Source organism: Thermobia domestica, chromosome 7 (genome assembly GCF_964235325.1).
Source record: "Thermobia domestica chromosome 7, izTheDome1.hap1.1, whole genome shotgun sequence".
In the NCBI taxonomy this organism is placed as follows: Eukaryota; Metazoa; Arthropoda; class Insecta; order Zygentoma; family Lepismatidae; genus Thermobia; species Thermobia domestica.
Genome location: NC_137460.1, coordinates 208,298,468 through 208,321,930, shown reverse-complemented (window position 1 = coordinate 208,321,930; position 23,463 = coordinate 208,298,468). Strand labels below are relative to the sequence as shown.

The following is a 23,463-nucleotide window of genomic DNA, read 5'->3' as shown; positions in this document are numbered from 1 at the left end:
TACATGGGCGGCGATTAGGGGGGGGCAAGAGGGGGCAGTTTCCCCCCCCCCCGACTTTTTTGAAGTGACCACTGAACTCTTTTAAATTATATCATCTATTTTTCTGTGATAGGCTAGAATCTTCATTATTCGATTTAAAAAGTACCAAAAAAGCTTTTTACTTCTGTTTTTTCTCAAGCCTGGAGGCATTATAGAACACTTTACATATCCTTTCACGCCTTTCTGCGTCGAGATGTAGTGTGATGACGTCATAACTTAAAAATATTTTTTGTTATGACTTTTTTATTACTTTTTGCAGGGCTTATTTTGTACCTAGAAGATTGAAATTTTGCACACACATTCAGCGCACCCCTTAATATTTTCCACATTCTTTTCAGATTTTTGTGGTAAAACAAGGGGGTCCAGAGGGTGTAACATGCTTGGCTTCTAGTGAATTCTATAAATTCAACGGAGGCCAGCACACGGATTATTATTATTAGATATCGTGGGAAATATAATACTAATTTTAAAGCAACAATTTTATTAACATGAAAAAGTATATGCTTTTTTATACACGTTAAACAAGTAGTGAAAATGTAACGAAGAACAAGTAATATAAATATGCAATAGCGAAATAGTAATTTAAATACGGTATCCTTTATATAAGCTAAACCATTAATTTCGTGTAGACTCAAGACTAACAACAAGTTTAAGAATTTTAAATGTGAGCACAAATGATCAGTTTGCATAAGGCCTCGTGGCAGGTTAAATTTAGAAGGTTAATATAGATCAAATATATATTTCCATGAGACCTAAATATGCCGGGATGATACCTAAAGACTTCCTTTTCCATTTACACATAATCTAAATAAATTTGAAGAATTACATTTTTATAGATTAAATCCGTTAAATAGAAGTAAATTATTTATGTCTTTACTCCTTACCTGCGAAATCCAAAGTGAGGCAAAATTCGTAACGGCCCGGTTTAGTTCTCGACCTGGTACCGAAATTGCCCACCAGATGGTAGCTCACTTCAGACATAGGCCTGTCAATTATAGACTATCTCTCCCTCTATGTAGTTTTCATCCTTTGCGCTCTTACAAATGTTCTTATACAATATGCATACAAAAATACATTTATTGGGACTATTACGTTACATAATATATCCTACCCCTCTCTCTCTATAGGATACTAACCTTATTACAAAAGGAATAGTCCACAATAAATGGAATATGAATTGTTGACCAAATTTTCCTACTTACAGTTTTCCAGAATCTTATAATAAACTACCCTCTTACATATTACATCTTATTGCCATGCCTGCTTTACAAAGTATTAGGAGGATATGGAATACTTCTCTCTGCAAAGAAAAAAATAATAAACCCACAGAAAATATCTAACAATGATTACAAGGTACATATACATATTAAATTTCATCATGGTTATCAACATAAGGTTTAATATGATTTATGTGTCTTTTAATGATAACACTAGGTTGATCACATTTTCTTAACCAAAGGGTGTTTAACGTAGGTTTATTAATGACCTCAAATGGCCCATAAAATAAGGGGGATAATTTAGGCGTATAATGTTTAATTAATGAAGCCTTTTGAAACTTCCTAACCAAGACTTTCTGTCCTTCCGAATAATTACAAGGTTCTCTATTTTTATTATAACATTTCTCCTTTCTACGCCAGGCTTTATCAATGTTGATGATAACTCTCCTCAACCTTTCTTCTTTATCCGGCGCCTTAGTTAACTCGTCGAAGTCTATTTCCCACAATACGTCCAAAGGTGTATAAAGTTTCCTTCCAAGAAACAATTCAGATGGCTCGTATCCCGTACTCTCACTCTTGCTGATATTTAAGGTGAATTGGATTCTATCCAACAGTTAAGCCCAATTATTCTGATGTTCATTACAATAAACACGGAGCATGTTCTTAAGCACTCTATTCACTCTTTCACAAAGGTTACTGCTAGGATTGTACGGAGCTGTACTCACATCCTGGATACCTAAACTAAAGAGAAATTGCTTCATGTGATGACTACAGAACACCTGAGCACGATCATGAATGATTTTCTGAGGTTGTCCAACTAACATGAACAACTTCATTAAATGTTTGCATATAACCTTGGAATTCAAGGAACGCAAAGGTTGAAGCATGACGAATCGTGATGCTGCGTCCGTAATGACGAGGATATGACGATAAGGTCCAGAATTTGGAAGCTGGCCAACAGTGTCCAAATACCAGCTGTTGTTTGGCGTAGTAACTTTCCTACTGTAGTAAATTCCTTGTTTTTTTCTGTTGGTGTCCTTGCAGAGTTGACATCGCTGACATCCTTTCACGTATTCTCTGACGTCACGGTATAAGGTCTTCCAGGTACATCTAGAGGCTATCTTCGCTATCGTCTTTGAATATCCAGCGTGAAATCCGCCCATCTCATCACTGTGAAAATATTTCATTATAGGATATACCATTTCCTTAAAGATGACTATCCTCCAACCATGGTTTCTTCTGCCTCGGGTCTTCTTCATTAAGATTCCGTCCTTAAGACAGAATTCATCCGCCCTTTGACCTCGCCGCACTTCTTGGATAATATTCCGTACTTCAGGATCTTCCATTTGATGTTCCTTTAACGGTTTGCTAAACAAGGGTGAACTCCAAAAATTGGCGAAACTAAGGTTGACTGGTTTCCCTTCGAATTCTTCAATTTCATTAACTGAAGGATCATTAGTATAGAATTCCACACCATTGTTCGTGCGCGAAATAAAATCAGCTAGAAAGTTCTGCTTACTGCGGAGAAAAACAACCTTGAAGGAATATTTAGATAGTTTTTCAATTAGTGTACCATACTTACGTTGATGCTTATGATTCCGTAACAACCACGTGACTGATGAATTATCACAAAAAACAGTAAATGGTTTTATAAGATACATTTCAAATTTTTCGATAGCTAAAAGAAGAGAACGTAGTTCAAGTTCGTATATGCTTTTAGACCAATCTACTGATGAAATATTCTTAGAGAAAAATGATACGGGTCTAAGAAGGCCTTCATCATCATATTGAGAAAGTATAGCGGAATGTTTCTTGTAAGTGCTATCTACATGAATGACAAAGGATTTATTCATGTCTGGTAATTGTAATACAGCATGTTCAACAAATGCTTGCTTAATATTATTATAGGCTTCATCTTCCCTCTCACCCCAGTGAAATTTAATTTTATTGGATCTTAAACGGTGTAGAGGTTCCATGATTTCAGCATAATCTTTCACGTATTTACGGAAATAATTAAAATACCCACAAATACGATTTACACCTTTCTTATTTTTGGGCTTAGGTAATTTAAGAATTGTGTCAATCCTTTCCGGATCAATTCTAGTTTCTCCCGCTTCAAATTCATAACCTAGGAATTTGATTTTAGTTTGGAAAAGTTGTGTTTTCCTTTTTGAAACTGTAATTCCCCATTTTCGAAAACGTTCAAGAATTTCCTCTAATACTTTTTTATATGTTTCAATATCTGAGGCATGAATAAGGAAATCATCTTGAAAAATTTCAAGATTTTTACCTACTAAGTCTCCAAAGATTTTGTACATGAAACTAGTAAGAACATATGGGCTCAAACGAAATCCCATTGGGAGAACTAAATGTTCTAATAAACGGTTAGGTGTACAAAATGTAGTATATTTTCTACTACTCTCAGAGATAGGGAATTGATAGAAACTTTGCTTTATATCTAATCTTCCGAAGATGGTATCCTTTCCTAAATTGCTATAGTAGCTTCTACATGCGGGGATGGATAACTATTAACCCTTACTTTCTTGTTAATTTCAGAGTATGCTATAACAAGTCTAGGAGTACCGTCCTTATTGTGAACTAAAAAGCACGGAGACGAATAAGGAGAGAAATCGACCTCACGAACCACTCCCTTGTCAATAAGCTGATTTATATAATTATCAAGAGCCTTAAGTTTAGGGCCTGTAATTTGATATGGGGGGAGACGAACTGGAGTTTCATCCTCCATTTCTATTTCATAAGCGAACCCCTTTATTGTCCCCAGTTGTTCAGTGATGACGTCACTGTATTTCTCACAAAGATTTTCAACATAACATGGTAAATCTGGGTATTGTTCTACAAGTTTAACTGAAAGAGAGGAAGTATTATCAAAATTACAATTGTTAGAATCACATTCATCATATATGTCATTACTGCTATTTGATTTATTATGATAATAAACGAGGTATTCACTACCTGGTTTCTTTGTTGTGGCCTGGTCCTCCGGTCCACCGGAATCTGCTGCCAGAAAGGTACAGTGCTGTTTCTGCTGGGCACCTTGTTTATTTGTTTTTGGTTTCCAGTATCCTTCCCGAGCGATCCTTTGTCCATTGCGCCTCTCTCTAGAGTGACTCCGGACCGCATCGGAGACGCTGGAATGAGATATAGGACGAGTAGTTTCCATTGGAGACAAATAATCCCTCCAAAATAGAGGAACAGTAAGATTCTTCTGTTCAATTATAAATTGTTTGGCACTCAATTTGATATCAGCTTTCCATTTTAAAAGAAAGTTATTTCCTAACAACAAATCAAAATGTGGAGATTTTATGATGTAAAATGTTTCACTGAATTCACAACCTTGAATTGAAAATTTAATTTCTGTGTTTTCATGAAGTTCAACCAAATGACCATCAACAGTGGTAGTCACTAATTCTGCTGAAGTAGGTTTTATAGGAACACGACACATAATTTGGCGTAAATATTTTCTGCTTATCAAATTGATACTAGAAGCTGTGTCCAATAAACAAGAGTTTGTGATGCCCGCAATTAGCACAATGATATATAATATTTGTTTATCACGCTGCATATTAATTAGCGTTTTTGAAGGTGGCACTGATGTACGCATAGTTTTTCCACTAACACAGAACCGCTGAGTATGTCCATAACCAGCACATTTATAGCATCTAATAAGATTACGTTTTTCATTTTGCAAGCCAGAAACTTGTTTTCGAATTTTAAAATGATTTTGTGATTCTTCAAAAATGTTCGGTATATTTATAGCAGGTGGCATTGTTTTAAGTGACATATAATCTCTTTGATATTTAACAAAATGATCGTAAGTTTGCGCTATGGTCAACAATTCAGAAACTGAAGATGGTATGGCTTCCCCAAAACAATTTTGGTATATTTCTGGTAAAACCAGACTAGTTACAATATTACAAAATATTTGTTCAGTGTATGTCATACCCAGAACATTGGCAACACTGATTTTCTCTTGGAAAAATGTTCCAAGTTCTTCCCCTTCATTCATTAATCGGTAGAAGAATTTTCGTACATATTGTGTACGACCTACTGTGGATATATATTTACATAGCAAATTAGTACATATTTCCTCCCAATCATTACAACGTGTAAGGAAAGAATGAAAAGTTCTGTTAAATTCACCCCTAGTTTGGGTTAAACTTGCTACCAAAATAGCTTCTAATTCTAAGTCATACCTCCTTATAAGCTCATCTAACCTAACCAGAAAGATGAAACAAGAATGGCTATCTGTGCCATCTACTATAGGTAATGACGTAATTTGCTGTTCCAATGAACGGAAAACACTTTGCCCTAGTAATTTATCAAAATTGCATTGAATAGCAGGACGTGCCATATTTGGCTGCATTAAATTCATCTGTGCCTGTGAAGGCGGAATTCTACTTTCATTATTAATGTACTGTTTACACTGCGTTTCATTTTCATTCCTATAAGACACAGTTCGTTCATTTTTCATGAACTGATCCTGCCTACCCTGTACATTGGGAATACCTTTATTATGTTTTGAAAAATAAATGTTACGCTGATGTACATCTGTGCCTTGTCCCAGATTATTTTGGCCTACAGACTGTACATTCACACCACGTCGCATCGAAACCTTAGTCCAAGATACCTTTGATTGACCTACATAAGGTTTACCTGCACCACTAATATTGCCACAACGTGGACATGGGTACCTAATTGTCTGTGAAAAATGTTCACTATTAAAGGGCTCACACGGAGCTTGTACATTTTGTTCAGAACAGTATTGTTCTCTAAATGAGTGTGCATTGAATTCTGCACCATATAACCCGCTGGTTCTGTGTGCAGTGTGTTCAGCACGAAATGGCTCCCGTGAACCTCGTGCATTCAACTCAACATTAAGTGGTTCTCTAAAACCCTGGGCGTTTGGGTAACCCACACCAACTTCATTTTCAGTTTCAATAGTTTGATTAAATTCACCTTTATCACTTTCATTACTCTCAGTTAAATCTTCATTATCAGAGAAAGAAATTAAATTATGTTCACTCATGTTTTACACTTAATAAAATCTCTAAGGTGCTCACAACTTTCAATGATTTTTTTTTCTTTCCCACACGATATCTCATCAAGAAGACAGCTGTAATTTTTATGCTTGCCCACTTGATGGACTTTGGATTTCGCAGCCTTAAAAATTATGTAACATGCTTGGCTTCTAGTGAATTCTATAAATTCAACGGAGGCCAGCACACGGATTATTATTATTAGATATCGTGGGAAATATAATACTAATTTTAAAGCAACAATTTTATTAACATGAAAAAGTATATGCTTTTTTATACACGTTAAACAAGTAGTGAAAATGTAACGAAGAACAAGTAATATAAATATGCAATAGCGAAATAGTAATTTAAATACGGTATCCTTTATATAAGCTAAACCATTAATTTCGTGTAGACTCAAGACTAACAACAAGTTTAAGAATTTTAAATGTGAGCACAAATGATCAGTTTGCATAAGGCCTCGTGGCAGGTTAAATTTAGAAGGTTAATATAGATCAAATATATATTTCCATGAGACCTAAATATGCCGGGATGATACCTAAAGACTTCCTTTTCCATTTACACATAATCTAAATAAATTTGAAGAATTACATTTTTATAGATTAAATCCGTTAAATAGAAGTAAATTATTTATGTCTTTACTCCTTACCTGCGAAATCCAAAGTGAGGCAAAATTCGTAACGGCCCGGTTTAGTTCTCGACCTGGTACCGAAATTGCCCACCAGATGGTAGCTCACTTCAGACATAGGCCTGTCAATTATAGACTATCTCTCCCTCTATGTAGTTTTCATCCTTTGCGCTCTTACAAATGTTCTTATACAATATGCATACAAAAATACATTTATTGGGACTATTACGTTACAAGGGGCAAAAAGTTAAAAGAAAGTTATCTTTTTAACAAAGATCCCTTTTTTTCGCGATTTTCCCTCCTCAGATACATGATGGAGACATGTGAGTGGTACCGTTTGAAAGGCTGTTCTGTTCTAAGAAAGAATTATGTACGAACCATGATCCTAGTGTAAATAGGGATGTCTCAGGGAATTTTTACCTGAGATCGTTTTTTATACGAGAATCTGGAGTATTGTAGAGATATTATTTTTGGCGGGCTTACTTTTGCCCCTAGAAGATTTAAATTTTGCACACATATTTAGTACACCCTTTAGTATTTTTCAGATTTGTGTCAGATCTTTGCGTTGAAACAGGGGGGTACAGAGGGGCAAAAAAGTACAAAGAAGGAATATTTTTTAAACAAATAATCCATTTTTTCATGATTTTCCCACCTCAGGTACAAGACGGAGACATGTAAGTGGTACCGTTTGAAAGTATGTTCTATTCTGAAGGGAATGATGTACGAACAATGATCCTAGGATAAATAGGGATGTCTCAGGAAAATTTTATATTACATCTAAGGGTCATTGTGGGAATGTTCTTAGCTGATTGGTAAACATTTTCCCGTACTTAGTTTTCAAGATAGAAGCTTGAAATTTTTTATACACATTTAGTACACCCCTTCAAATTTTTCATTGATTTTGAGATTGTGCGTTAACATAGGGGATCCAGAGGGGATCAAAGTTTGAGAAAAATCAGAAAAACAAACATATTTTTCTCAAAATTTCCCGCCTTAGGGACATGATTGAAAAACGTAAATGGAACCGTTTGAAAGGTTGTTCTATTGTGAAGAGAATGAGGTACTGGCCATGATCCTAGGATAAATAGGGATGATGCTGTAGCTGATTGATTGAAATTCAATAATTTACCTTTAAAAAGCCGTAATTTAAAATGGTTAATGTATATAGTTTAATTTGGAAATGTAAAGTTTTTGCATATATTACTGGTTTATAAAAAATGGTACCATATAATATCTGTCGTTGCGTAAGTGGGTATTGGTTATTTGTCTTCCCGTGGAGTTAAGACAGGTACAGGAATTGCGTTTTAATTGCAATTCAAAGGTATTAATATTACAATTGCGTCGTAGCATATGCTTGTAGTATTTACTGTATTTCATTTTCTAAAAGTAATGACATACATTTAATGGCAAGTGTGGAATTAAAAATGTAAGTTGTTTATTAATCTCTAGTTTCAATATAACTTCTACAAAACATGCCTCATTATTCATTACTATGATTAATATTATCCTCTCTATTTATTTGTTTTGCAAATATGTTATTAAATAATCTGATCACACAATTTTCCAGACAGAATTTTATGATGTTCATGAGCAAGGAATCAAGGGTTAGTACCTAATGTGCGTTGCTCTTGTCAATTTACTTAATTAAATATGAAACACGATATATGTTATTTTAACTGTAAAACTATAAAACTATATTTTAACTATAAAAATATAGTATCCTATTAGTTATACAACCTTTCGTCAAACAAAGTGTTAGAAACAACCAGGAAAACTAACATTGATATACAAATATTCAGATCATATCTTGCCCCCCCCACTTTTAACGTCCAATCGCCGCCACTGTACATATACTGTACGGTATGTTCTATCGATACAGTGGTTATTCAGTACATACAGTAATTACAATATCGCACGTAAGGCTACTTACATTTAATGTTTCTGAAGAACTTGCTTGTACTCTAAGTCACACTTAAAACTTATAGGTGTAAGAAAAAATAAAAATAAAAAATACATGACAAACAATAATTACATATAAATGAACTTTTGTAAAAACACTGACTACACATAACGTCGATGGACACGCTATTGTTTGTTTATCGCTAGAGTTAAGACAAAATGTAAAAAGCTTCTAGGGACCGCGTTCGGGTTTTTGACGTTAGGATTATCGACGTCCTAGTGTATATACAATGTATTTCGCTAACAGAAAAATACTTAGAGTAACAGGTTTTAATTCTCTTTACACACATATACCGCACAAGTGAGAAATATATTAAAATGAAACTTCCGTAATTATTACAGACTAGCAGAATATCCGTTCTTCGCACGGGAAGAATACGTTTCATTTTTGGACACAAAGGGCACCAAAACTGTCACCAATGAACTTGTGGAGCCCCAAAACTATGAATTTGACATTAATATCGATAATTTTCAATTATCTTTACATGTCACCATCCTTCTTAGAGTACTAATGGGGCTGAATTTGTGGATTTAAACGGCATCTTCTGTTCATCTCAGCGAGTATGGATTCGAGGCCATTTTCGATCATGTATATATATATATATATACAGAGGCGAATCCAAGGGGGCTATAGCCCCCCCCTTCACACTCAAGTATACACTGCATAAAATGGGCTTCAATCCTGCTTTACACTGGATAAAACTGCAAACTATGGTTTAGCCCCTCCTTTGATCATATCCTGCATCCGCCACTATATATATGTACTGTATATAATGCTCAAAAAAATTAGGGGTGCAGCTGAAATATCACACAAGACCTTAAGTGTATGAATAAGCTTGTGTTTGACTCATATTATCATACAAGAAGGAATGCTTTAAGATATACTAGAAAAATGGGGCACATACTGGTGTTGGGGCACGGAAAACCTTGTTCACATGGCTCATGACACAAGATGGTTATGTGTGCACCTCTCGAACTGCTCACAAACAGGCAAGGCAACAACACTGATTGTTCCTTAATATGTCATATGATCACTTCGAATAGCCAACAGAGCCTCGCACCTGCGTGTCATGGATTTAATCAGATTATCGATGAGTTCTTGGGAGATGTTGTGCCACTCATCCAGAAGAGCGACTTCCAGCTCTGGAATGGTTGTTAGATTTACTGGCCTAGCGGCAATTCGTCTGCCAAGCATATCCAGACATGCTCAACTGGAACGAGATCCGGAGAGCATGCTGGCCACTTCATCCGAGCGATACCCTCAGCATCGAGCATCTCATCCACTAACCGAGCTCTGTGAGGACGAGTATTGTCATCCATAAAAAGGAACGAATCACCAATGGCACCAGCATAAGGAAGAACAAGAGTTTTCGTGATCTAATCCCTATATCTGAGAGCCGTCAAAGAGCCATTTCGGATGATGTGGAGCTCAGTACGCCCACCAATGCTGATTCCTGCCTACACCATCAGTCCACCACCAAGATACTGGGATCTTTCTCGCACAAACATGGGATTGTGTCGTGTTCCACACTCTCTCAGATCAGGCTCTACACTGAATCGAGACTCGTTAGAGAGCAAAACATTGCCCCATTCATTGCGTCCCCACCCACGATGTTCCTCCGCCTACGCTCTTCGATCAACACGGTGTCGTGCAGTTAATGGGACACACACCATAGGCCTACGTGCGTACAGACCACCTTCTCGAAGGCGATTGCGGACCGTTTGAGTAGATATTGTGCGTCCTGTTGTTGTTCGGAAGGCTCGCGGCAGCAGAGTTGTATTCTGACGCCGGCTTCGACGGGCTGTTAACAAGAGATAACGATCGTCTCTGGCTTTGGTTGCTAGTGGACGGCCCTGTCCTTGTCTTCTTCGAACACTTCCAGTTGTTTGAAATCGATTCCACAATCGGGAAATCACACACTCTGTGCTATTCCTATGGCATGTGCCACCTTCCGCCATGACTGACCAGCTTCCAACCTCATTGAGGGCCGCGGTGGCTCAGTGGTAGAGCATTCACCTCTGGTGCTTTTGGTCCCGGGTTCGATCCCAGCCCCTGCCAAGTGAAATTTGTGGTGTACAAACACCGTGTGCGTGTGTTTTCTCGGGCTCCTCCCGTTTCCTCCCACTTTCTTCATTCCACCATTTCACTCATCTCTCATCATCACCGTCTCCTTTAGCCTAACCGGCATAACCGTGGGACGTAAAACTTAAAGATTTTTCCCGGCCCGCATACAATTATAGCTGACTTTGCAAATCATCGCAAATGGAAGTGTCACCATCGATATTAGCGACCGCGAAAACTATGGATTTGATACTAATATCGGTCATTTTGGATTACTTTTACATGTCTTGGTATCCGACCCCCTCCCCCGGTGACCCCCGGCCCGAATAGGGTGAATTTGTAAGTTAATGTGATCAGAGTTTCACCATTGATTTCAGCGACCGCGAAAACTATGAATTCGACAGTAATATCGGCCATTTTATACCACTTTTACATGTCCCTGTAAGCGCACCCTGAGACCCCCTGGTTCGAATTTTGAAAAAAAAAAAAGATTCGTCTTGATCTGGAGCCTGGGCCAGGGTACCCCTGACTAAAATTTGGTAACTCTCGGTACACTCGTCTGGTCCCCAGGCTGTATACAGACAGACAAACACAAACAAACTATTTATTTTATTTATATTAGACTAGATAGATTCTTGCAAATTATGCCAGATTTTTATATTATCTTTCCGAACTAATTTTAAAGACCCGCTCCTACTTATCTTTATGTATATATACACAGTATATCTATATTATATCTATCTATATCTATATATGTATATAACAAACGCAGGAATTACACCCTAAATAACGCCCCTGGAGGACCCCTTTCTCAAAAAAATTGCTGGGGAAACACTTGTAGAAACTTCAGTTTTCGTGCCAGACGATTACGAGACCTGGTGAAAAAAAAAAAAAGAAAACTCCTTTAGCGATCAAATTTAAAAAATAGTTCTCAGGTTAGTATTCACTGAGAATATTGTTATAAAATTTAAATTTTATGGGTAAATCAGTAGACTTTGAATACATCCACATTGTATCCACTGAGTTGCGAAATTGTGTACCTCCAGACATGGGCGGTCGAAGAAAATTTTCTAGGAGGCATCTTCAATGTTTGCTATATTAGTCTGGCATTTAATGTGCATGATTTGTTATATTACGTATACGTGAGCTAGGGAGGTTCATTCTTATCAAACACGGAGATTATGAAGGAGCAGATCTACTGTACAAAATATAATAAAAACATCTCTTTCGGATTTCCATCATCCCGCAGACCAACCCCGAGACGGAAACATAAGAGATAGGCTTTTTGTTTTTAAACAAGATAACGTGCCTAGCGAATGCTTTACATTGTGAAGATTATATTAGTGAAAATTAAACGAACATAATTTTACAACTTAATATACATATCACTAAATGTTGAGCTCCCCGTTGCTATGTGGTTAGCGTATGCGCCTTTCTCGAACGAGGTTTGATTCATGGTAGGAGCTCATGTGTTTCAAATCCGACGTTAAACTGTACGTTCACGTCTTGTAGAGCTTTGCTCCTGAAAACGACGCTAAACTATAATCTAATTTAATATTACTAAATATTAAAAAATGATGACTTACCAAGGTGACGTCAATTTGGCAGTCATCAAATCCATTTTATACTTTCACTTAATCCAGTGGATATTAATATAACAATTACAAGACACACGCGCATATAAATACTCAGAAACAAGTACATACACACGTACACATACACAAATATGAACCCTTCAAATCTATTTACATGTGGTGGACTGCGCTGCATCAAGCACTGTTATCTTCCTCATCATCTTCTCATGTATCTGCATTATTTGATTCATCCACAGATTTGTTATTTGTACGCATCATTCATTTTTGCATTTTCGGGAGGCTTCAGGGTTCTTTCTTCATTTAAAGAGTCGGTTCTCTGTATTGGAAAGAGAATCAGGGGAGGAAGGGGAAAGGGGGAATTTATACTTTAAGAATGGATAACATTTTAAGAAATATATACAAAACATGCCGCTTCCGACGCAGCAGCATTTCTTTTAGCAGTCATACCCCCTCCCTTCTCAAGTTGTAAAGTGAGAAGGGACAGAAACATCCCAGATAACCTAACACTCGGGGTTCAGTTGACAATAATAAAACTATGGGTAAGTAAACATCTTGTACAGAGTCACGTTTTGCTTATTTTTGAATATTTCTGTGAATTCAACAATACAACAGCGGAAATACTAACTGGTTTTATTATTCCAACCATCGCTTCAACTAAGGAATAATTCCCAACGGCCAGTGAGCCAACTAAATTTTCGTTCTTTTTCTGTTCTCCAGAGGAAAGAATGAGATTTTGCCAAGATGCTAAAGCCAAGATGCTAGATGCTAAATGGGAGTGAATTATGCTAGATCTAGCACCAAGATGCTAGATATGGCTTCACTGGCGGGCTTCGATATCTACAGAACTTTCTACCAAAGCATACAAAAAAACAATAGCACAATAGTTTCGATAACATATGTGTGGTCCTTCGGTAGGCCACACATCTGGTAAGAAGCTCATCCCAAAGAGTAGTTCGGACAAAAGACTCGTAGCCGGCTTGTATAGATAATTGAATTCAAATATTCAAGTATCCATTTACTGAATGCCCATATCGTGTATGCATGCATTTGCATGCATTATTTAATAAGTAAATAAAGTACACACATAATTAATTATGTCAGTGATAAACGGTGTTTACTGAAAAAAAAACCCTCTCCAAAAAATGAAGATTAATCTTAGACTGGAGAAATGGTTATCCTCCGTTTTCATTATCATTTGGCCATGAAACAAACGCCTGACAGATATACAACCCCTATATACAACTATGTGAAGTTGGAATATATAACTCGTAGGGTATGATGCTTTACTTTTTCAGAAATTTCAGTACTTCTAGTGAAATGAAATTTTTAGTTTTACGTCCCACAGTTATGGCGGTTAGTCTAAAAGAGACGGTGATGATGATAAATGAATGAAATGGTGGAATGAAGAAAGTGGAAGGAAACGGGAGAACCCCGAGAAAACCCACGAGCATGGTGTTTGTCCACCAGAAAGTCCACGCAGCGCGATCTGGGATCGAACCAGGGACCCCATGCACCAGAGGTGAACGCCCTACCACTGAGTCACCGCGCCCCCACAGTACTTCTTGTGTACCCCTATAAATGTAATAAAGAACTAATGGTCATTTTTGTTTTTTATATAAAAATATTCAATTAGAACTGGACAATTTACATAAAATTTGGAATCGACAAATGAAAACGGCACGTTTCTAGCACTTGTGGGTTCGAGATCTCATTGTTGAAAGGATTGGAGACAAACATATAAACGTTTCTGTGAGGAGAAACATATACGCGTAAATCTAGTATTTTATTATATTGATAATAATTGGAATAGTTTTATTTTCGAGTGCTATTTTTTAATATTCGCAATATTGAAATTTTTGAACTTAAATTTTTCGCGTGTTTGAAAAAAAAAGAGATATCATTACTAGTAAAATTAACCTAATACAAACATATTTATTTTTTTTCAACTTTTCCGGAAAGTCGAAAAAAGCGTTTAAAAAAAAGAAAACAGGTTCAAAATTTCTGAAAATTTGACAACACTAGTTCAGACACACTTGTACTTTGCCCAGCACTAAACTCTGATCTTAGTTCCGACGCAGTTTGCTGCCTGTTCTGCTTTACTAGTCTGCCCAGCCTACGACGTTCGACATCTGTAATGATGTGGGAGCACCCAACCTCTTGATATTTGGACGTCTTTTCCCCTTGGTTTCGCCACTTGCTAAAGACAATCACCATAGCACTCCTCGAACACCTGACAAGTCCTACAGTTTCCGAAATTCTCGTGCCGAGTGTTCTGATCGAGCACTTTCTTCAAAATAATATTAAAAATTATAGAAAAATTTTCGAGACATTCGAGTCGAATCGAGATTTTTACCAGCTTCTCGACTCGACTCGAGTCTCGACTCGAAAATTCGACTCGACAAATACGTTTGTCTCGACTCGTCTTGAATTTTACAAAGTGTGTCTGGACTCGTGCGCATCCCTATTCGTTGTAGTATGCAAGGTATGCAAGCATTACCAGCACAGTTAGCAACTAATTAGAGACTAACAACATTGTCTGTTTTTCAAATAATTAATAAGACAGAGCAAGGGCATAAATTACCCATCGTTGCTCGTCTAAAAATTACATTTATCAACAGGTTACGGGCCTAGGTATTAACTGACGCTTGTTTTTTTTTTTTTTTTTTTTAACAAGAGTTTCATTCCCATCCAATTGATGGGCGGGCCGTAGAAGGCAACACCTTCTCTGTGGCCAGAAAAACTGACGCACGGTCACGGTAATGTTGAATTTTTGTGAAGAGTGTCGGGCCGAAGCCCCTGACTCCATCAGTAAGATGGCAGAAAGAATATATGCAGATGTGCAAGTGGCTTGTTGGGTATTACTATTGTTTTGTTATGTCTGTGAGACTACATCTGCAACTGTCGCAGAGTAGCTGATATTGAAGGGCAGAAAACAGTTTTATAAGTTGTCCAGATATTTCATCTTATGACCAACGCTTCAAATGAAAGTTCAATGACGTCTAAAATAGTTGACTTTCAGTAATTCAACTACTCACATGAAACAAATAACTTGAAGCAAGGGCATAAATTACCCATCATTGCTCCTCTAAAAATTATATAATACAGTGCACAACGAAATTAGCCACTGGCGCTGTACCAACCGGAATTAATAACGGAAAAGTTACAAAATCTTGCAGGCACGGTTTACTTCTTCTTTCACTTGTAAAAACTCAAACAAGAACTTGTAGTTTAGGATTTTCAGCTAAAATAATAAGAATTAGAAATTGTTCCGCAACAATATTTTAGGTGATTCACACACTTGTCGTACATTATTGCTTAGCTTAACTAATAACTCTGCACGCATGCTGCCATCTATCAGCCAAAAGTTTTATTTTGGCCCAATACATTATTGAGTAAAAATTTAGGTCAGCCATGTGTAACAGCCGGCCCTCGGGCCGGCTCCTGCCCATTGATTCCTTTCATCTAGCCCGTTTGACCCATTATTTAAGCTGTACGTCTAACCTAATAGTTAAAACTCAATTTAAACTGCAACCCTTGAACACGAAGTGAGACTAACAACATGAGAAAATAATCCAGAAGCTAGTATTTCTCTTCAGCGCCACCCCTTCCCAACCAACTTTGTGCTTCGAAACTCGTCATAAATAAAATTTTTACATTTTTCTTTAGCAGGTAAGTATTTTTGGTAACCGACAAAACAGTTTTAACGTTTCCTATGATGTTAGTGTACGAGAACGAGACTCTCCATTGAATATAGGTATTCAATTCTTGTGAAAATTTTGTACATTGTCTCGTATGGCCCTCGATGCCAGTAAAAGTCCTCTGTGATTACCCCACCACGTGTTCCAACTTGCACATGCCTGATTTAGACGAATCTGAAGATATAACCTACATTATTGAGTAGTGTGTGTCGGGAAAAAAAGGGGAAAACAATGTTTCAAGTCGAACTTTAATGGTACGGAAAAGTTGAATCGTCTATCAAAACGTGTAACTTTTTTTTTTTTTTTTTTTTTTTTTTAAGTTACACAATATCTTCGTTTCGCGTATCGAGGTCTAAGCTTCGTCGAATTGTCAAAAATCGTACGCTATTGTTTCGAACACTTTGTATAAAATACAGTTTATTTCTTATAGTTCAAAGAGAGCCGTAGGTCTAAGTTTTTCGTAGGCATGTAACAATACTAACTAACTAACTCTGTGGCCTATGGAACCCGGAGGTTCAGTGCCGCGTTCACAAAAGCTCTCCACTGACTTCTATCCTTAGCTAATTGGATCCAGTTTCTACTTTGTATTCCTATCTCTGCGAGATCCATCTTAATATTATCCTCCCATCTGCGCCTAGGTCTTCCTAATGGTCGTTTTCCTATGGGTCTACCAGTCAAGACTTTGAAAGCGTTTCTACTTTCTTCCATTCTAGCTACATGACCTGCCCACCTAAGCCTCCTAGACTTGACGACCCTAACAATGTTGGGTAAACCGTATAAACTATGTAGTTCCTCGTTATGGAGCTTCCGCCATTCCCCATTCTCGTTCCTCTTGGGTCCGAATATTCTTCTCAGGATCCTGTTCTCAAATACTTTCAGTCTATGTTCTTCCCTCAGAGTAAGCGACCATGTTTCGCAACCATACAGAACAACAGGCATGATTATCGTTTTATATATTTTAAGCTTCAAATTCCTCGACAGAATTCGCGACAACAAGAGATTTTGAACCGAATAGTAACACGAATTCCCTGCTTTTAGTCGACATTTAATTTCTTCGTGAATATGATTTTCGTCTGTTAATATTGATCCTAAATATTTGAAAGTATCCACTTTATCAAAAGTATTATTTAATATTTTAACGCATCCACAATTTGCCGTATTACGGTCCCGACGCACTTCCATGTATTTAGTTTTCTCTGCATTTACTTGTAAACCCATGTCCCTGCAAGCGTTTAATAATATCTCTGCATTTATTTCTACTGTTCTCCTATTATCCCCTATTAAATTTACATCATCAGCATATGCCATAACCTGGTGAATGCCGTTCAACTCTAGGCCCTGGTTGCTATCTTTGATTTTCCTTATGGCGTATTCCAGCACGAAGTTAAATAATAATGGCGACAACGCATCTCCTTGTTTCAGGCCATTTTCGACGTGGAAGCTCGTGGACTAAAATTTTCCTACCCGGACTTTACTTTGGGATTCACTTAAACATATCTTAATTAATCTAATTAGCTTTCTCGGTATTCCAAGCTCTGTAAGAACGTTGTATAATGTTTCTCTCCTAACCGAGTCGTAAGCCTTTCTAAAATCAATAAATAGTTGATGTACCGGGGTATTGTATTCCCACTTCTTTTCGAGTATTTGGCGAATGGTAAATATTTGGTCGATAGTTGATCGATTTCGTCTAAATCCGCATTGATAATCTCCAATAATTTCATCTGCGTATGGGGTCAATCTTGCTAACAGAATATTTGAAAGGATTTTATAGGATGTTGACAGAAGAGAAATGCCTCGATAATTATTACAGTCAGTTTTGTCGCCTTTCTTGTGAATTGGAACAATGATTGACTCTTTCCACTCTTGTGGCAATTCTTCCTTGTTCCAGATAAGGAGAATGAGTTTGTGTATCTTGTTCCACAATTTTTCGCCTCCAGCTAAAATTAATTCAGCCGGAATTTCATCTACACCCGGAGATTTGTGTTTCTTTAATTTCTTTATAGCGGCTTCCACTTCTATTCGATTGGGTTCTGGAATATACGGTTCTGCGGTGTGTATCTCCTTTTCTCCACGCACATTAGTTTTTGGCTGCGTGTTCAGCAAATCGTCAAAGAAATCTTTCCATCTATTTAAGAGGCTATCCGTATCAGTGAGAACTGTTCCGTCAGATTTCTTTAATATATAAGCACGAGGTTGATAGCCTTTCTTAAATTCGCTGATCCCCTTATACATGTCTCGAATATTTTTATTTTTACTATTATCTTCAAGTTCCTTAATTTTAGCTTTCAAAAAATCCCGTTTCTTTGTTCTAAAAATTTTGGAAGTTTCCCGCCTGATATCTGCGAAATTTTGTGTAGTTGTTTCATTCGGATTTTGTAGCCACCGTAATTTTGCCTGTTTTCTCTTCTCTACTAGTTTAATGCATTCTTGGTCGAACCATGGTTTGTTCCTACGTATTTCCGCGTGTCCCAATTTTTCTATTGCTGAACTTTTAATGCTATCTCTAATTTCAATCCAAGTATCCTCAACACTAGTGCACTCCGAGTCTTCTAAAACCGAGAATCTATTCGAAACTTCAATCTGGTATTCCTCTCTTACCTTGCTCTCTTCTAATTTCTTTAAATTAAATCTCTCCGTTTTCGGACATTGAGGATTACATTTATTCAACGATAATCTCTCCCGTATTATCGCTGCTACCAGGTAGTGATCAGTGTCACAATCAGCCCCTCTAAACGACCGGACGTCAATTATGCTAGATTGTCTTCTTCTATCTACTAAAACGTGATCAATTTGATTATGTGTTTTTCCGTCTGGTGATGTCCAAGTGTATTTATGAACGTCGCGATGTGGGAATTTTGTACTCTTCACGATTAGGTTTTTGGACGTTGCAAAGTTCACGAGTCTAACACCGTTGTCATTACTTTCCTTATGCAAACTTTCGTTCCCTATAATCGGTTTGAAAATATCCTCTCGTCCTACCTTCGCATTGAAATCCCCTAATAGAATCTTCATATGGTATCGCGGGAGTTGGTCAAATATCCGTTCAACTTCTTCATGTAACAATACACAGAAAAGAAAATCGAAATTATACAGTATTTTTAGTTTCCGTATTTGAACTTAAGACTCGAAAACTTTACAAAAAGAAATGTTTCGGTCTGTATGTGCTGATTTTCCGCTCATTTCTGAATTTAGTAATGACCGAAAACTTACCACCTGGCGGTGGCTACACTTCTGAGTTCCACCCACACCCTTCCCAACCATCCAAATATCCAAGACGTTTCAAATCTATTATTTCTTTTCTACAGTAGCGTAGCTAGATTTTTTCGGAGGGGGGCAATAGAGGGCCCAAATAAACTTTGAGGGGGCCATCTCCAGTGAATGAAAGATTTTATTCACACACACACACACACACACACACATATATATGTATATATATATATATATATATATATATATATATATATATATATATATATATATATATCAGCTAATCATTATCACAACAAACACTATTCGAAGCTTTCTTGCACCCACTGGAAAACGTGAAGTATATTAATATTTATTTGCATATATTGTTATTGTAGACTGTTCCCATAATGCCCACCGACTTCGATTTTACAAAATTTGAAAAATAAATTTCACTTTTTATTTAGTGGTCAATTTGAAGGCATTTTGTTATACTACCATTAAGAAACCCATATACATCATATTACGAATCAATCATTATGGAACAATCTCATGTGTGACACGCAGCAGTGGTACCAATCTTTAAATGTTTCATTTACAACTCTTTTCCTTTTTCTTTTTTAACTGATTTTGTGAGTAATGGTGCATTCAGTATAAAGGTACAACAAGATATTCTCTCTCTCTCTCTCTCTCTCTCTCTCTCTCTCTCTGTGTGTGTGTGTGTGTGTGTGTGTTTGTTTCTAGTTTCCGGCGTAAGCATGTGGATACTACCAGGTATACTTTCGTGTGTACATATGCTAGTGTGTGTGTGTGTGGCGCGGGTATATGAACTATTAATTGGGATCGCGTAGTGCAACTTATCGATATTAGTACGTACATACAAACGACTGTTATTTCCCACGATAACTTTGAACGAATGCCAATTTTTAAATTCTGCTTTTTGCAATAAATAAGTAGAGTGATTCTTCTCGAGGGAGTTCCCCTAAATGGTAGCCCCTACCATGTCCAATTGAATCACAAATTGCCGCAATCGTTAGTACATTGTTTGTACAGAAATGTGCAAGCCAAATTTTCGTTTGTACACTATTAGGGGCGCCGCCAGAACGAAAACAAATTGGGGAGTGTCTAACTGGTAGCCCCCCACCAACATGTCCTATTCAATCACAAATTATCGCAATTGTTTGTACTTCGTTTGAACAGAAATGTGCAGGCGAAATTTTCGTTTGTATACAATTAGCGGCGTCGCCAGAACAGAAAAAATGGGGGCTGTCTAAGTGGTAGCCCACCCACCCAGGTCCAATTGAATCACAAATTGTCGCAATTGTTTGTACTTCGTTTGTACAGAAATGTGCAGGCAAAATGTATGTTCGCACGCAATTAGGGGCGCCGCCAGAACGAAAACAAATTGGGGGCTGTCTAAGTGGTAGCCCCCACCAACATGTCCAATTCAATCACAAGTTGTCGCATTCGTTTGTGCATCGTTTGTACAGAAATATGCAGGCGAAATGTTTGTTTGAACAAACTTAGGGGCGCCGCCAGGACGAAAACAAAGTGGGGGGCTGTGTAAGTGGTAGGCCCCCCACCATGTCCAATTGAGTCACAAATTATCACAATCGTTTATACATTGTTTGTACAGAAATGTACAGGCCAAATTTTCGTTTTTACACTATTAGGGGCGCCGCCAGAACGAAAACAAATTGGGGGCTGTGTAACTGGTAGCCCCCCACCAACATGTCCTATTCAATCACAATCGTTTCTACGTCGTTTGTACAGAAATGTGCAGGCGAAATGTTTGTTTGAACAAACTTAGTGGCGCCGCTAGAACGAAAAAAAGTGGGAGGCTGTCTAAATGGTAGCCCCCCCCACCACCACCATGTCCAATTGAATCACAAATTGTCGTAATCATCTGTACTTCGTTTGTACAGAAATGTGCAAAGTCAGAAACAAGAAAGCCCCAAATTACCGTGAAATTGTGAGTGATTTCCGGCAATCATTAAATGAAATGGGTTGCAACATGTCACTTAAAGTTCACTTTCTAGACTCCCACCTGCATTTCTTTCCTGAAAACCTTGGTGCTGTTAGTGATGAGTATGGGGAACATTTTCATCAGGATAATTCCTCCATGGAGAAGAGATACCAGTGACAGTGAAGTTCAAAAATGCTAGCTGATTACTGTTGGACACTTAAAAGAGATGTTCTAGAAACCAAACACAGAAGAAAGTCGACAACTAAATCATATTAGTTGAGGTAAGTAAGTGTCCATTTATTAAGAAGATACCACTCACTTCTATTGTATTATTTATTAAGTAGATATAAAATGCTGACACGGTGTATACATCATTGAAAATATGTTTTATTTCAAATCCAATAAGATATAAACCGTGCTTATATTGTAATGGAAGTTATATGTGATTTTATCTGCACTAATGAATATTGTAAAATGAACAGTACACATAGCATATTTTTATATAAATATGTTTATTTCTCTCGATAGAATAATGCTACTTAGAGGGCTTACTAAGTATAAATCAAGCTAACATACAATATAATTTGTGTGTTTATATACCTAACGTACCCAAGCTACAAGTATGAAAATGGTCTTTAAAAAAAGAAAAAAGAAAAAGAAAAGAAATTTGAGGGGAAATTTTCCGAAAACACCTCTGTCAGGGGAAAACTGAGGGTGATAGAGAAAAACTGATTGCAGATTCGAATTCTACGTGAAAAGTTCTATTAGAATCAGGTATTTTCTTCCGTGTGCCAGAGAAAAAGAATTTTTTTCGACTAGTGTAATAGGTAACATTTTCAAACTCAGCAACCGTTATTCAAACCGGTTAACGTTGATCGCAGATATTAAAAATACTCACATCCGTATATTATTTAATACAAACGAAAATTTTACCTACGCATTTCTGCACAAACGATGTATAAACGATCGCGACAATTTGTGGTTCAATCGAACATGGTGGGGCTAGCACTTAGACAACTCCCCTTTTTTCGTTCTGTCCACGCACCTGATAGCGTAGAAAAAAAAAACTTTCGCCTCCGTATTACTGCTCAAACGATGTACAAACAATTGAGATAATTTTCTTTTGAATCGGAGTACGGAGGTGCTACCAATTAGGCAGCCTATACTTTGTTATCGTTTTGGCGCGCTCGCAATTGTGTACAAACGAAAATTTCGCCTGCAAATTTCTGTACAAAACCGTAATAAACAAGTGCGACAGTTTGTGGTTGAATTCGACATGGTGGGAGGGCTATCAATTAGAGAGCCCATAGTTTGTATCGTTTTGGCGGGGCCACATTTATGTGCAAACGAAAATTTCAGCTGCACATTTATGCACAAAGGCGTACAAACAAGTGCGACAGTTTGTGATTGAATTGAACATGGTGGGAGGGCTACCATTTAGACAGCCCCCACTTTGTTTTCGTTCTGGCGGCGCCTCTAATTGTGTACAAACGAAAATTTCGCCTGCACGTTTCTGTACAAACGAAGTACAAACGATTGCGACAATTTGTGTACGAACCAGGGCCGGCGCGAGGGGGGTCGAGCCGTGCCACCGCCCGGGGCGGCAAGACCGATGGGCGGCAAAATTTGAAAAAAGAAAAGAATACAGGGGTGGCAAAATTTGAGAAAGAAAACAATAAAAGAGCGGCATGTGAAAGAACCGCCCAGGGCGGCAAAACTTCTAGCACCGGCCCTGGTACAAACGAAAATCTCGCCTGCACATTTCTCTATAACTATATTCAAACGATTGCGACAATTTGTGGTTCAATTGCATATGGTGAGGGGCTACCATTTAGACAGCCCCCCACATTGTTTTCGTTCTGCCGTCGCCCTTAATTACGTACAAACGAAAATTTCGCCTGCATATTTCTGTACAAACGATGTACAAACGATTGCGACAATTTGTGATTGAATTGAACATGGTGATTGGGCTATTACTTAGAAAGTCCCCCACTTTGTTTTCGCACTGGCGGCGCCCCTAATTATGTACAAACGAAAATTTCGCGTGCACATTTCT

The 23,463-nt window shown here is 37.5% G+C and overlaps 1 protein-coding gene across 1 annotated transcript; it reads right to left on the bottom strand.

Moving 5' to 3' along the window:
• Positions 1–556: 556 nt before the first annotated feature.
• LOC145690696 (uncharacterized) lies at positions 557–5,480 on the bottom strand. The gene is made up of 2 exons (XM_081765852.1): positions 4,230–5,480; positions 557–1,339 (listed from the first exon to the last, which is right to left on the bottom strand). The coding sequence occupies exons 1-2, from the start codon at positions 5,281–5,283 to the stop codon at positions 1,305–1,307; spliced, it is 1,089 nt and encodes a 362-aa protein (XP_081621978.1). The 5' UTR covers positions 5,284–5,480; the 3' UTR covers positions 557–1,304.
• Positions 5,481–23,463: the final 17,983 nt, after the last annotated feature.